Source organism: Rhinatrema bivittatum, chromosome 1 (assembly GCF_901001135.1).
Source record: "Rhinatrema bivittatum chromosome 1, aRhiBiv1.1, whole genome shotgun sequence".
Lineage (NCBI taxonomy): Eukaryota > Metazoa > Chordata > Amphibia > Gymnophiona > Rhinatrematidae > Rhinatrema > Rhinatrema bivittatum.
Window position 1 is genome coordinate 56,462,507 of NC_042615.1, and position 13,990 is coordinate 56,476,496.

Consider the following 13,990-nt stretch of genomic DNA (forward strand, 5'->3'; position numbering starts at 1 on the left):
TATGCACCAAGACCCTGCAAAATATTTTATTTATTTAGATTTAGCTCAGGCCTTTTCATTGGTAGCTCAAGACGAGTTACATTCAGGTACTGCAGGTATTTCCCTGTACCCAGACGGCTTACAATCTAACAGCATCATTTACTATGCCACAATATTTCATCATAGGAGGCACAATTAATCGCGGGGGTGGGGGGTGGAACGTCCCACGATAGTTTGCCCCTCCCCAACAAAATATGGTGGCAATCATGAGGTATGATTTTTTTTTTTTTTAATCACGGGAGAAATGCACTATTAAAAAATGCACCGTGAAACTGGGCTGATGCATGAAATGACGGCTCATTTTGGCCGGGGCTGCCATCACTTAAAAGACCCAAGGTCCAAAAATCCCCCACCCTACCCCAAATGTGCTAAACAGTCCCTGTTGGGGGGGGGGTCTTTTGCATCACCTGCCCGCCTTTAGAGGCAGTGGCAACCCCCACAAGAGGTTAAAAAAAAAGAAAAAAGTTTTAAAGTGTGCAATAAGACCCTGTACCCTTCCTTAATCCATTCCATAAGTATGCAACACAACCCCTCTCTCCTGAGGCTAAATGTCCTTCTTAAAAAAACCCCTCCAGCATCAATCCACCTCTGCCCCTCTTCCCCCAATCCAAATACATTCATACTCCTAGAGTCTAATGGTTCCCCCCACCCCCACCTAAATAAAGGCCTTGGGTGGGGGAAGGCTGCAGGAACCTCACCCCCAACCTTCCCTGTACTGCAAAAAGTTGTTACCAGAGTTCAGTGGGGGCCTGGAGCAGCCCATAGCTCTGGGTCCTGTCAGCGCCATATTTCAAAATGGCACTGACCGGCCACTTCCCCTATCACGTGGTATCTGGTGGGTCATGTGATAGGGGAATGCATTAGGGGGCTTAAAAAAAAAAAAAAAAAAGCACCCTAACCCCACATAAAGATGTGCACAAACACATGCTTACCGAACATAAAACCATTTTATGCACGTAGGCACACTGTCTGCAGAAAACTATTTGTGGTCCTAAAAGTTGGTCGCACAAAACACAAGTCAGAAATACAAGTGTGGAGGCACCGCTATCCCACATCACGCTCTTACACCTTTTATTCTGCCCCACACAATAGTTACTCTAAAATAGATTTTTTCTTGGTAGACAAAACTTTATTAACCAATATTCAGACAGTTGCTATCGACACTATTTCCTGGTCCGACCATGCTCCTGTGTGGCTAGACCTTGGTCTTATTCATGGGGACAAGGGTACCCGTTTTTGGAAGCGGAACGAGTCTCTCTTTCAGGATGATGACTTTGTAAGGAATTTAGAAACTCACTTAGAAGAGTATTTCTGAATAAACTCTGATAATTCTACAGCACCAGGGATATTCTGGGAATGTTCTAAGGCTGTAGCCCGGGACCTGTTTATATCCAAAGCTGATGCTCGTAAGAGGGCTAGGAGCAAGGCACAATATGACCTTCAGGTTACAATAGAACAATTGTCTAATAAGCATGAGGACCCAATCCTCAAAGATATATCATAAGCTTCTAGTTGCTAAATTGGAACTCCGCAGATTGGATGATCTGCAAGTGCTTCTTGCCCTTGAAAAAACAAAGCAGGCGTATTTTGAAGGTGGTGATAAATCAGGATGCTTTCTGGCCCAGTGGGTAAAAGCTAGGATAGCGCAAAGTATCATCTCTAAAATCAAGGACACTAAAGGGACCATTCACACCACAACGGCTGAGATTCGAGATTCTTTCACTAGTTTTTACCAAAATCTCTACCGCACAGACACTATGATTAATCCCTTGGAAACAGACTAATATCTACAAACAGTGGCCCTCCCTATTTTGTCTTACAATCAACAACAGGCCTTAGATGTGCTCATTACTAGCGAGGAAGTATTACAGGTGATTAAATCTCTTAAACCGGGCAAATCTCCTGGGCTGGATGGCCTATCTAGAGCTTACTATCAAAAAATTTCTTCATCCTAGTGGGTCCTTTAGTGAACTTTTTTTAATAATGTGGAGAGAAGTGGGTGCTATATCAGAGCACTCTAATGTAGCATGCATATCTGTTATTGCTAAGCCAGGCAGGGATCCTTCATTCTGCGGATCGTGTAAACCTATATCTTTGATAAATCTGGACTTAAAGATCCTAACCAGAGTGCTTGCTCTCAGGCTTAACAGATATTTGCCATCATTGGTGCATTCTGATCAGGTGGGGTTTGTCCTGCAACGCATGGCGGCCGATAATGTGCGAAAAATTGTTGACTTCATGTGGTGGGTCCATAAAGAGCGGATTACCACGGTCTTACTATCCATAGAAGCAGAAAAAGCCTTCGACCTTGTTCATTGGCCTTATTTATTTCAAACTGCGCAGGATGGCATTTGGCCCATTTTTTCTTCAGTGGGTTCAAAAGTTGTATAACTACCCCAAAGCTAGAGTTAAGGTAAACGGAGGATATGGCGATGACTTTGCTATAGACAGAGGCACTAGGCAAGGGTGTTCACTCTCCCCTCTGCTATTTGCTTTATTTTTAGAGCCCCTCACAATTAGAATAAGCTCAGCATCCTCAATCCAAGGAGTCTATCTAGGAGCCATTAATTTTAAATTATCCTTCTTTGCCGATATATGTTCACTCTTATAAACCCGAAACACTACCTAGCTGGGGTCGAGCATGAATTTAATTGCTTTAGTAAAGTCTCTGGTTTCAAGGTAAATTTTGAGAAATCGGAGCTTCTTAATATCAACCTATTTGTTTCCCTATTTGCTGGGTAAAACTTGCCTTAAGTATTTGGGGATTTATCTAGGATCTTATGTAACAGATTTGTATGATCTCAACTATGTACCACTGGTGAAAAACACTGATAAAGACTTAAGCAGATGGGCTAAAGATATGTTCTCCTGGCTCAGCCGGATAGCAATTTTTAAAATGAGTATATTACCTAAGTTTCTGTAACTTTTTTCATCCCTACCAATTCACATTCCTTCCCACATACTTCGCGATTGGCAGAAAAAGATATTTGATTTTATATGGAGACGCCATTCTCCCAGAATTTCACCCCATGTGTTATTTCTCTCTAGATCACAGGGAGGCCTGGGGGTACCTAATCTCTCCTGGCATTTCACAGCATCCCAATTTAGAGCACTGCTAGACTAACAGCCAGACCTCAGCAAAACAATAGGTGCAGATTGAGCAGTGGCAAATTGGGGAAATGTCTATTAAGGTGTTGCCATGGCAATCTCAAGCAACTTGGCGACCAATAAATTGTCTGCCCTGGACAACCAGGAAGGTTTGGGTCCAATGGAAAGAAAAGCTCATGGGGCAATACTGGTATTTCTATCAAACTTCATTGTTTCATAATGTGCGATTAAGGCGGAATATCAAACTAATCTATTTCATATGTGGCATAAGTAGGGAATCAACACTATTGGCTACTTGATGCACCAGGGCAGCTTGTTATCAAAAGAGGCACTTGAGCAAAGTTATCATGTAGACCCCCATTAACTTCTTAGTGTCTGCACAAATCACAAATTTTTGTTAATTCTTTGCAAAAGACAAATCATTTACGAAACAGTTCTCCCTTTGCAAACTGTGACTCTATTCACGGCTCTATATCAAAAGTTTATAATTTGATTTTTGATGCAGAGCCACGCCTTTTTACCATATTGTGAAGTGGGAAGGGGATTTGTATTGGAAGTTAGGGCAAAAAGCTTGGGAAAAAATTACTCGCACAGCAGCAAATGCTCCATCTCTGCTCGTTTGCAGGAAAATGGTTGTAAAATGATCTTCCATTGGTATCTCACCACAGACAAATTACATAAAATCTATCTTAAACACTCCAACATTGGTTAGCGTATGTATGGGGAACCGGGCTCCTATTTTCATATATGGTGGGGTTGTAACCGGGTTTCACACTTTTGGAAATCGGTGTTCTCCGGGTTGGATTAAGTCCTGGGTATTACGCTGGCCCCTTCTGCCGAGGTGGCCTTGCTCCATATGCCTGCATCTGGGCTGGGCAAACATCAACAGAAATTCTGCATTCAGGTTTTCATAGCATCACGTAGTGCTATAGCAGCCCAGTGGAAGGTAGTACAGCTGCCTTCCATTACAGATGTTATCGAAAAACTATATACACATTATCGCTTAGCCTCTCTAACGGCAGCCAAACACAGACGGATGTCTTCCTTCCTTTCTGGTATGGAAGCCTTTTCTAGATTTTTATACACAACAACAATAATCCTGTGTATAGGGTTACTTCTTACTCCTTTTGAGTAGAGAGGTATATAGATTATTACAAAGTAGTTAATATTGTCTAGATATTGTATCTTTTTATTTATCTTCTTAATCTTTCTTTGGGGGAACATACTGGTTTTAAGTCAACGTTTATGGACTCCATGTCTCGATGTCAAGAGAACTCTGCAAAGGGGGAAAAGGGGGTGGGGATTAAGGAATATTCTGCCTACCATACATAACCATTGTATGAAGGTTAATGTATTGTTTGATATTTACAAAATAAATAAAATGCTAATTACAAAAAAACCCAAACACATGTGTGATCCTAACTTTTAGGAGCACATTTTATGCTAACTTTTTTTTTTTTTTAATGTGCACAAACTTTTTTTTGGTCATAAATGCTAAGTACATGACTCCTGCACCACAAAACTCAGGGTTCAAACAAACACTAGCTCTAGAAACTTTATTCCACCTCTGATCAGGAATTTAATTTCCAGCATTAAGAAAATATGAGTGAAGCCTATGCATCTCTCTGCAATGGGGGTTAGTAGCTCACGCCTTGATTGGGATTTGCATGGAAGAGTATTAATGTGTGTGCACATTTTTGTGCATTAAACTCCTTGTTGCATTGGGTAAAGTTGTACATAGAAAAGTTTACGCATGGCTGAGTGCACCTTATTAAATTGGGGCCAGTGTAAGCTCCATGACAATGCTCAGTTACAAAGTACAGTGGCAGCCTGATAACACGGAATACACCTCAACAATTATAGTAAAAATAACATTTTTACATTCAAAGGGACAATGGTATTAATAAGCACCATACAAGCTTATGTAAATAAAATCTGCAATTTAAAACAGACATCTCAATCTTTGTTTCATTATATCAGTCTTTTCTTTGTAGATACCTTAATTTGTGATTTAAATTAACATACAATTAACCCTGATTTTAGTGATTAACTAGTGGAGCTCTGTGTATGACAGATTAGGAGGAATGTATTCTGATCTCTGCTGACCTGAGGGGAAGTAGCTTAGGTAATTTTTATGATTTTAGTTATGTGGGGAGGTGGTGAATGGTGTGTTAGTAGTGAGGATGGATGTCTGTTTATGATTGCTCTGTTTGTATGTTTTTACCTTATGATGTTAGCTTTTGCTGATTAGACAGTTTATAAGTTTTATAAATATTTGTAAAAAACATAAAACATACAGTCACAAATAAAACAGCACAAAATTAAAGCTCGAATATAAATCTGCAGTTCTCTGCAAGCACCATCTTTCCTTGTGCCACTAAACCTAATTACGTATCAGCATACTCTTTGTAAACTTCCTATTTATCGAATTTTGACTCTCTCCAATGTCTGTCAAGAAAAGCCAGGTAAAAGAGGAGGTAATGAGCTGTACACAGGAATTATAGACCCATAATCTAAAAATGCATTTTATTTTTCAGATTTAAGTCATCACAGAAATACAATCTAGGGAATAAATCATAGATCTAGAGTGATCGATGTGCATTTCATAAGAAAGGGAAACACAAGGGAGGAGGATACACACTGGCAGGTCAGCTTCTCAATTCAAGCAGCAATGAGGCGGCCGCAGCACACACATGGGGCTGTGAATACTTACACCTGCTCATCTTGTTGGGGATTCTGATGACGGTGGGTTTCCGGACCGGCGCTGGAGCAGTGGGTTGCTCTTTAGGAGGCTCTGGTTTGATGAAAAGCTGAAAAGGATCTACAAGGAAGAGAAAAACAAACTAAAATCCTCGTATCAAACTGTTTCACTTGCTTGACTGGTAAAGTAACTCTCAAAAAACACAACACACACTCATCCACTCAAATTTAAATATTTAAAGACACAAAACTAAAACAGTGTGAATGTTTAAATGATAGAAGGACTGTCAAAACACTGGAGAGGTTACTTAGTGCAATACGTTTCTCCGCAAGAACCGGTCATATGTAACCATAGGTCCAAGGGTCTTTTTTTTTTTTTTTAGAAATGCTTATTCAAAATTTGTGCAAAAGTCTTGAATTATGTGCTATCAATAGGGGGTTCATGGGCCGGTACATTTTATATCTTTAATACAAGCCCCTGAAGCAGGTTCTCCGAAACATGGTGCCGTGTTTTCAGGCCCGGTGGAACTCTAATCTTCAGCACAAGTAAGCTTTTTCTATTTCACATACGTTTTGGATGCATTGGAAAAGTTTCTTCTTTTGATATTTCACAAGACATTTGCACAAATTTTGAATAAGCATTTCTAAAAAAAGACCCTTGGAGCTATGATTACATATGACCATTCTTGTGGAGAAACGTATTGCACTAAGTAACCTCTCCAGTGTTATGACAGTCCTTCGATCAATTAAACATTCACGCTGTTTTAGTTTTGTGTCTATTTAAATATTTAAATTTGAGTGGATACGTGTTTTTTGTGTTTTTGATTTAATTTTCATTGTCACTCACCTATTTTGGATTACTCTAACCATGAAGCATGTGTTTATTGAGAAACATGTATAATACTTTTAATGACAAAACATCAATCTTAAAGTAATTGCTTTTTTTTTTTCATGTAGCTAATTTTAAAAAATTGCAAAATGTGAGTGCTACAAAAAGTCAAATACTTTCTTTGCCTCTTTGAAAAACAGATACACCTACAAAGAGGCAGACACCCACCACAAAAAATGTCTGCAATGCACACACAAAGAAGTTTATTTATAGCACTCTCTGTAACAGGCATTTTCTTCCTCTCTCTCCAGCCTACTCTAATTCACATTCAAACTTTTCCTTCTCTCCAGGTCCTGCATGCCTATGGATCCCTACATTCTCTCTCTCTATATAGCTTATCACTCTGCTATCCCTCCCTTCCACAAGCTGCAATCAAAACACAGAACATTTTGAGGGATGAAGGCCGACAAGTCTTTCCATTCTACCTACTGCAATGCAAACCCACCTTGATCTCCAGTTTTACCCCCGGATTCCCTCCATTAAGGATTCACTATGCCTATTCTGTCTTTTTGGATTCCAAGACCATTCTGCTCTCACCACCTCTGAAGAGAGGCTGTTTCGTGCCTCCTCCATCCACCCTTTTCAGTGGATAAATTCTTCCCTGGATTATCTGCAAATCTACCATCCTCAAGCTAAGTAACATAACCTTTTGCTCACCCCTCTCAGGCCCCTTGAGTTCCCCACTTCATTCTGCTGCTCCCTACTTCTGGAAGTCCTCCACCATTGCAGTGCACCAGCCTCCCTCAGCTCACCTTCAAGACCCATCGGATGAAAGACTTCTGCAGGGAAATAATTCCTCTTTATAGCTTTAAACACGACCTGCTTCCTAGTTAGTTAGGAAAAACCAGAGTCGAAGCTATTATCATGATGACAGATACAGAAATGACCCATGAGGCTTTGATATACAGAAATCACTGGAGAAAACCAGTGATACACTGAATTGGCATTGTACAATCACAGCTGCGAACAACTCTAAACCGAGTGCATCGACAATACTCAACTTTACATATATATTTTGTCTGCTGCAAGATCTGCTGATACCCAAGTGAGGTCTTTCCAGATTTTGTACAGAACGTATCATTATTTCCGAAGACTCTGAACTCACAGTGCCCTGACAGAAATCACTTGAGCAACGTTTTTTTTTTTTCATCTTATAGCTTCTCAAGTTTCAGCTGATACCAGCAAAATCCTAAATAATCACTGCTCGATGAAAAGATCCAGATGGCAGACCTCATTTTACGTCAGCCCAGACTTAAATGAGACAAACATGCAGAAGGAAGTCACTTTTCTTATTTTACCCCATTACCTCATGTTCCATGATACTCCTTCACCCTCACAATTAGCTTAAATCTTATAGCTACGTGGTTATTTCTTTGCTAGAGGGTTGACCTGAGGCAGGAAGTAGCCACCAAACTGGAAAGTATTTATCATCTTGCTAGGCATATGAATTCCACAGCAAATTCATCTACTCCCCTCAGGCTAGACTGACCAAAAAGAACTGTTGAATAATTTCTTTGTGTGAAAAATGAATTGCTAATAGCTTCTTAACCGCGATTCACCATATTTTCAATTCCATAAAGTTAACCAGGCATCACCCCTTTATAATTTCTAGGCAAACGCGGAACACCTAATTCAAACAATTAACTGCTTTATAATTAAATGTACATTTGACAATTACTTGGTCCTTATCAGATTATGAACCAGATTCATGCACCAAGAGTTTTCTCCCATTCTGTCTCCCTAAGAAAGAAGCTTAGTGAATCAGTCACCATATATACAGTATGTTCGATTCCCGACTCAGCAATTCTGCACCCCCGGGGCCGAGGACGGCAGGGATGCAGCGGTCACAGCCCCTGGGCAGGCAGAGTGTCACTTACCACGCAATGCTGCCATCTAGTGGCTGGATTTATGGGTTCCAGAATGAGCCCTGGTGCATGGCGCCCGGCCAAGGAACATCACTGCGATGCGTGAACTAGCTAAGTTGGGAGGGGATGTAAAACAGAGGCCCCCCCCCCACCCTCCACTCAAAAAGCTGCAAATAAAGGTTAACAGCACCAAATTCCAGCCCCGGTTCCAACTGAGTTGGGAGCCCAAAACCCAAAGAGCAGGAGGAAAGTGAGGCGTCAAATAAAACAAAAGGAGAAAGGTTTGTAGAAATTATTTTCTATGTGATTTGAGGCTCAGTATAGGCAAAGAGAAGACCTGTTCTCTCCCCAACAGTGCTCCAAGCACTCCTAGAACCTGTCTGGGCACTGCAAATTTTTCTTCCAAGGATCTGCGTGCGTAATGAAAGATGACAGCAGATAAGGACCGAGTGACCTACCCAGTTATTCCTGTTTATGCTGCTCTAGGCAACGATGCCTCAGCTGTCAGCCGTACAATTCAACAGTCTGTAGGTGCACACAGAATGAAACAAGGAAGGGTCAAGTGCACTATGCTGAAGATGAAAACATTTTTCATCCAATACGTTGGTCCTAACAAGGACTGAAATATTTAAGCTAAATACAGAGTTTTTATATTCTATAACAGAGTGCTGTTTACTAGTTTAGGTATTTGGTTGGGTCTGAAGCAGTTCATGGTTGTTTAGACTGTTACATCTTTGGAACAAACATGGCACTAGCACAACTGAGAAGAGCACACGGAGGCATGACTTCAAGAACATATACTAGTAGAAGGGGTGATGGGGTTCTTACATTACATATTGAGCATGCACTATGTTTCAGTATGGTTTTTCCCCATTTGTTGCCATCATGAGGGAAAGGGAGATAGGGAGGCAAGGAGAGAAAGAGCAGCTTGGAAGGCGCAACTGGTGCAATATGTCTGCAGCGTGGCCTTAAATAGCCTCGTGGTGCTTATGGGAGGTGGTGAGAGGCTGTGAAGTGTTGGCAAGCACTCTTTTCTAAAAAAAAAAAAACCATCCAGCAGCTTAGCCCAGAGCAAGACTGAAGCAGTATCTCAATTTACTCAGTTTCCACAAAACATTCTGGCATGAATTCAGCCACGAACAGTGAAATCTCAGATATGTGCAAATGTCTGGGTGCGCATAGGTCCAGGGGGAGTGTGTGTGTGTGTGTGTGTGTGTGTGTGTGTGAATATCGTGCACACTGGAGCACTGTTTGCGGGTGTGAGAAAGGGGTGTGCGTATTGTGGGCTTGAGTGATCTATGGTGGAGAGTGGAGGGTTCTATGATGCGTATGTGTGAATTTGTACATGAAGTGGTGTGGGCTGATTATATAAGAAATGCCATACTGGATCAGACCACGGTCCACTGAGCCGAACATCCTATCTCCAACAGTGGCCAGTCTGAGTTACAAGTACCTGGCAGAACCCAAAAAGCAAACCTATTTACTGTTACTTACGTCCAAGGATAGCAATGGCTTTCCCTAATCTACCTGTCTAATAATGTTCTATTGACTTTTCCTCCAGGGACTTCTCCAAACCTCTTAAACCTTACTATGCTAGTTGCCTTGACCGCATCTTCTGGCAACAGATTTCACAGCTTGATTGAGTGGCGACTGAAAATGTACTTAATATGATTTGTTTTAAACCTGCTGGTTACCTCCTTGTTTTAGTAGTATTGGAAAGGGTAAAATAACCCTAGTTTACCAGTTCACCACACTCATTTTATAAACTTCTATCATATCCCATCTTCAGACTGGGATTTGTCAATAGGCACACTGGGCCTGTGCCTAGGGTGGCAAAAATCGGGGGGTGGCAAGGGGGTACAGCAGGCTGGCTGAAGGTTTGCTGCCTTCGGCTGTGCTGAATCTCAGTAGAGAACAGACCTCTACTTCCTGATCCAGCCCCTCCCCTAACAGGCAATGTGCAGGAAACAGGAGGGGAGGGGGAGCTTGCAGCAGACAGAGGGGAGGTCAGGAGGGACTGTGGGGAATCACTGGAGGAGGGGAGAGGATCAGCTAGGGGGTAGGTGTCTGTGAGAGAGAGGAAGGGGGAATAGGGGAGGGAGGCAGTGGTTGTGTGCGAGTGTGTGAGAGAGAGATAGGATTGCTACTCTCTGCCAGATTGGTTGAAAAGCTAGAGAGAGGATTGCAAGGAAGAACAGAACCAGTAGGGACATCTGCCTCCCTCTCACTGCAAATCAGATCCTCTCCCTTCATCTTGGATTCTGTCTCTCAGATCCAGGAACCTTCAAATGCTACAAAAGTGCCTCTCCCTTCTCCCCAGATCCTGGCCTTTTCTCCCTTCTTACCCTCGCCGCGGCCACCCCCCCCGATTTCTTATCTTTGCCATCTTCCATCTCTGGCCCGCTCATCTTCTCCTCACATCCTCCTCCCTCTCTCCTCATCCCTGGTCCTCTCCTCATCTCCTTTCCCTAACCCTGAGATCTCTTCCCTGTACTGATACTTGAGATCCCTTTTTCTAACCCAGTAAAGGGAAAATTATACAAACACAAGCAAGGTTTATAATCTAATATAAAAGAGAAATGTTTGTCAATATACCTCAGAATTTTCACATTTTGCCACAGAATCTACCCCTCCGAGCCACCACAGGAAACCGTAGGGCTGTGCCTTAGACCTGCTTCCCTGTTGTCTAGCTGTACTGTGTCAGGGGAGGGGGTGGGGGCAGCAAATCCTAAATCAGTCACTGTCCGCCTTCGCTGTCTTTCCCAAGCTAAAGAGCCCTAACCTGTATATAGCCTATCGTAGGGGAGCCATTCCATCCCCTTTATCATTTTTTTTTTTTTTTTAACGCTCATCTGGACCTCTTCTAGATCCGCCATATCTTTTTCGAGAGGAGGTGACTGGAACTGCACACAGTTCTCAAAGTATGGTCGCACCAAGTCTCGATACAAAAGCAATATGATTTTTCTCCATTCTATTCTCTGTTCCTTTCCGGATCATTCCGTTTTGCTTATTTGACAGCCGCCACAGACTGAGCTGAGGATTTCCTTGGGGTTTTTTTTTTAATATTCTGCTTTTCAAGTACTTCAAAGTGGATTACATTCAGGTGCTGCAGCTATTTTCCTATCCCCAGGGGCTCAAAATCTAATTTTGTACTTGAGGTTAACGGAAGGTAAAGTGACTCGCCAAGATCACAAGAAGCGGCAGTGGGATTTGAACCCTGGTATGTAACCCGCTGCTCTAACTCCTCTGCCCCACAAGAACGCCAAGGTCCTTATCCTGGATGGTGGCTCCTAATACAGAACCCAAGCACTGCGCGTATGCATAGTTAGGAATATTTTCCCTATGGGCATCATTTTGCATTTTTCCCTATTAAATTTCATCTGTGGTTCAGATGCCTAGTCTCGCAAGATCCTTCTGCAGTTCCTCAAAGTTCAATGCTGTTTTAACAGCTTTGAATAGTCTTGTCATCTGCAAAATTTGATTCACCTCACTTGTTGTTCCCCTTTCCCAGATCATTTATGAATATGTAAAACAGCACAGGTCCCAGCACCGATCCTTGTTCGGGAATTAGCTTTCACACCTTCTCAACTCAGCTAAGTAACTTTTGCAAACTCTCAAAATTACTTTTCCAACACACAAACTCTAAATTATATTTAAAACTTAAATGACACACAGGATTAATTCAAGCTCTCAATATACTTTCCCAACACTCAAATATACAATTGTGCTGATTGTGTTGTGTGTGTGAGTAGAGATGTGCCGATTATGGTTTGTGTACGTGTTGTGAGAGGGGTGTGCCATCCTTTGCCAGCTGATTCTATTCCCCCCCCACCCATCTATTTCTCTTGCGCTGGCACAAGGTGTTGAGGGGGATGGGCTTTTCATAGAGAGCAGTCTCCCTCATTCTGCAGCCTCTGTTTTCCACAATAAAAAAAAAAAGGGGGATTTTTTTTTTTTTTAGGGGGGAGGTCTTTCCCTTATTTCTGAATTTTAGACTCATTTAAGACATTGCTGTTCTCTTCCATTGAGCCAGATTTGGTGATTTTTCCATCCCTTCCTTTGAGAGTTATTTTTCCCTCCTATGGACAGGGACCCCCCACCCCCTTTATATAATTTGCTCCAATACTGCCGAAAGCCACTTTGAGCATAATTTGGAAGTGTGGGCTAAAAAATAAATTGTCCCCCAAAATAATTCCATATGTTGGAAAGCATTAAAAAAAAATTCACATATTTGGAGAAAATAACTCTGAGGTGACAAAAACCTGCCCATTTGTGGTTTCAAGGTTGGAACCTGCATACTAAAATTCAAGAGTACGTTGGGTTACCACCGCTTTCCTGTCAGCAATTCTTATCTGCCCCGGGCTGAGGGGCATGAGTGGCGTACTTCCCCCCAAGGGCCTCCGTGTCATGTGAACAGACTGGGCAAGTTCTGGTTTCATCACGTTGCATTTAGGGACTTGTAGTTCTACCTTTTTCTTTTTTCCTTTCTGGAAAAGCAGCCCATAGATGTGACTGAACTGGCCCAGGTCATCCAAACCCGCTCCCCAGAGTGATAATTGTAAAGTCATAAATCCGGAGGTCGCATTTTCATTAGTTTGGGATTATTTGGTTGTGTGTGTGTCTGCCAGACCAGGACGCCCCACAGCACAAAGTAACAGTGCAGAGATGCACGCTGAAGAACCAGGGGACAAGAAAAATATTAACCAAGGACATTCAATGAGAACTGCCTATTGCACTCTACACACAGACTTACTGTAATGTCTGGGGATAAAGACAAGTCCCAGTAATCCTGACCAGGATTTGTTTGTGTTTCCAGTTAGTTCGGTTCTGCTTCTACCCCTTCCCAGTTTTGGAGGGAAACACCACAAGGCTGCCAGATGTCAGAGGTTCAGGATCCACACATACTCACACAGACTAACAGGTCAATACAGTAAAGTGCGGCCGCGGTTACCCTGCTCCTAACCCGCGCCTTTTACTCACAATTTGGCCGCGTTAGCCCAACCCGCGATACACCATCCCCTTTAACCCATTCTTACCGCCTCTTTAAATCAACGAGTAACCCCTTCCGCCCGCGGCATGTATATGAGATGTAAACCATCGGATTAGCTATTCCCTCCCCATTCAGTAACGCGCGCCCCGGCTATCGCCTTTTTAACCTGCAGTTTAGCCGCGCGTTTAACCTGCTAACTTACCGCCTCTACCCTTACCCCTGCGTTAGAGGCAGGGGTAAGGGTAGGCGGCAAACTTTCCCCCAGCCCTCGCTCACCTGCCCTGGCCGGTGAGCGAAAAAGGGGCAGCCCAGTCCTCTCTACCCTCCTCCTGAAGCAACGAAAGCGAAAAAGGAGAAAAGCGACATGTGACTTACTTTCTTGCAGCCCTCCTCCGGAGA

General features: G+C 42.6%; 1 protein-coding gene across 5 annotated transcripts in view; it reads right to left on the bottom strand.

Annotated features, from left to right (window-relative positions):
* Positions 1-13,990, bottom strand: part of SH3D19 (SH3 domain containing 19) — a 247,586-nt gene that overhangs the window by 82,657 nt on the left and 150,939 nt on the right. For all 5 annotated transcript variants that reach the window (XM_029605834.1, XM_029605745.1, XM_029605658.1 and 2 more), the window contains one exon: positions 5,861-5,968. In XM_029605834.1, coding sequence (XP_029461694.1) covers positions 5,861-5,968 — 108 coding nt within the window. The remainder of the gene's footprint in view (positions 1-5,860; positions 5,969-13,990) is intronic.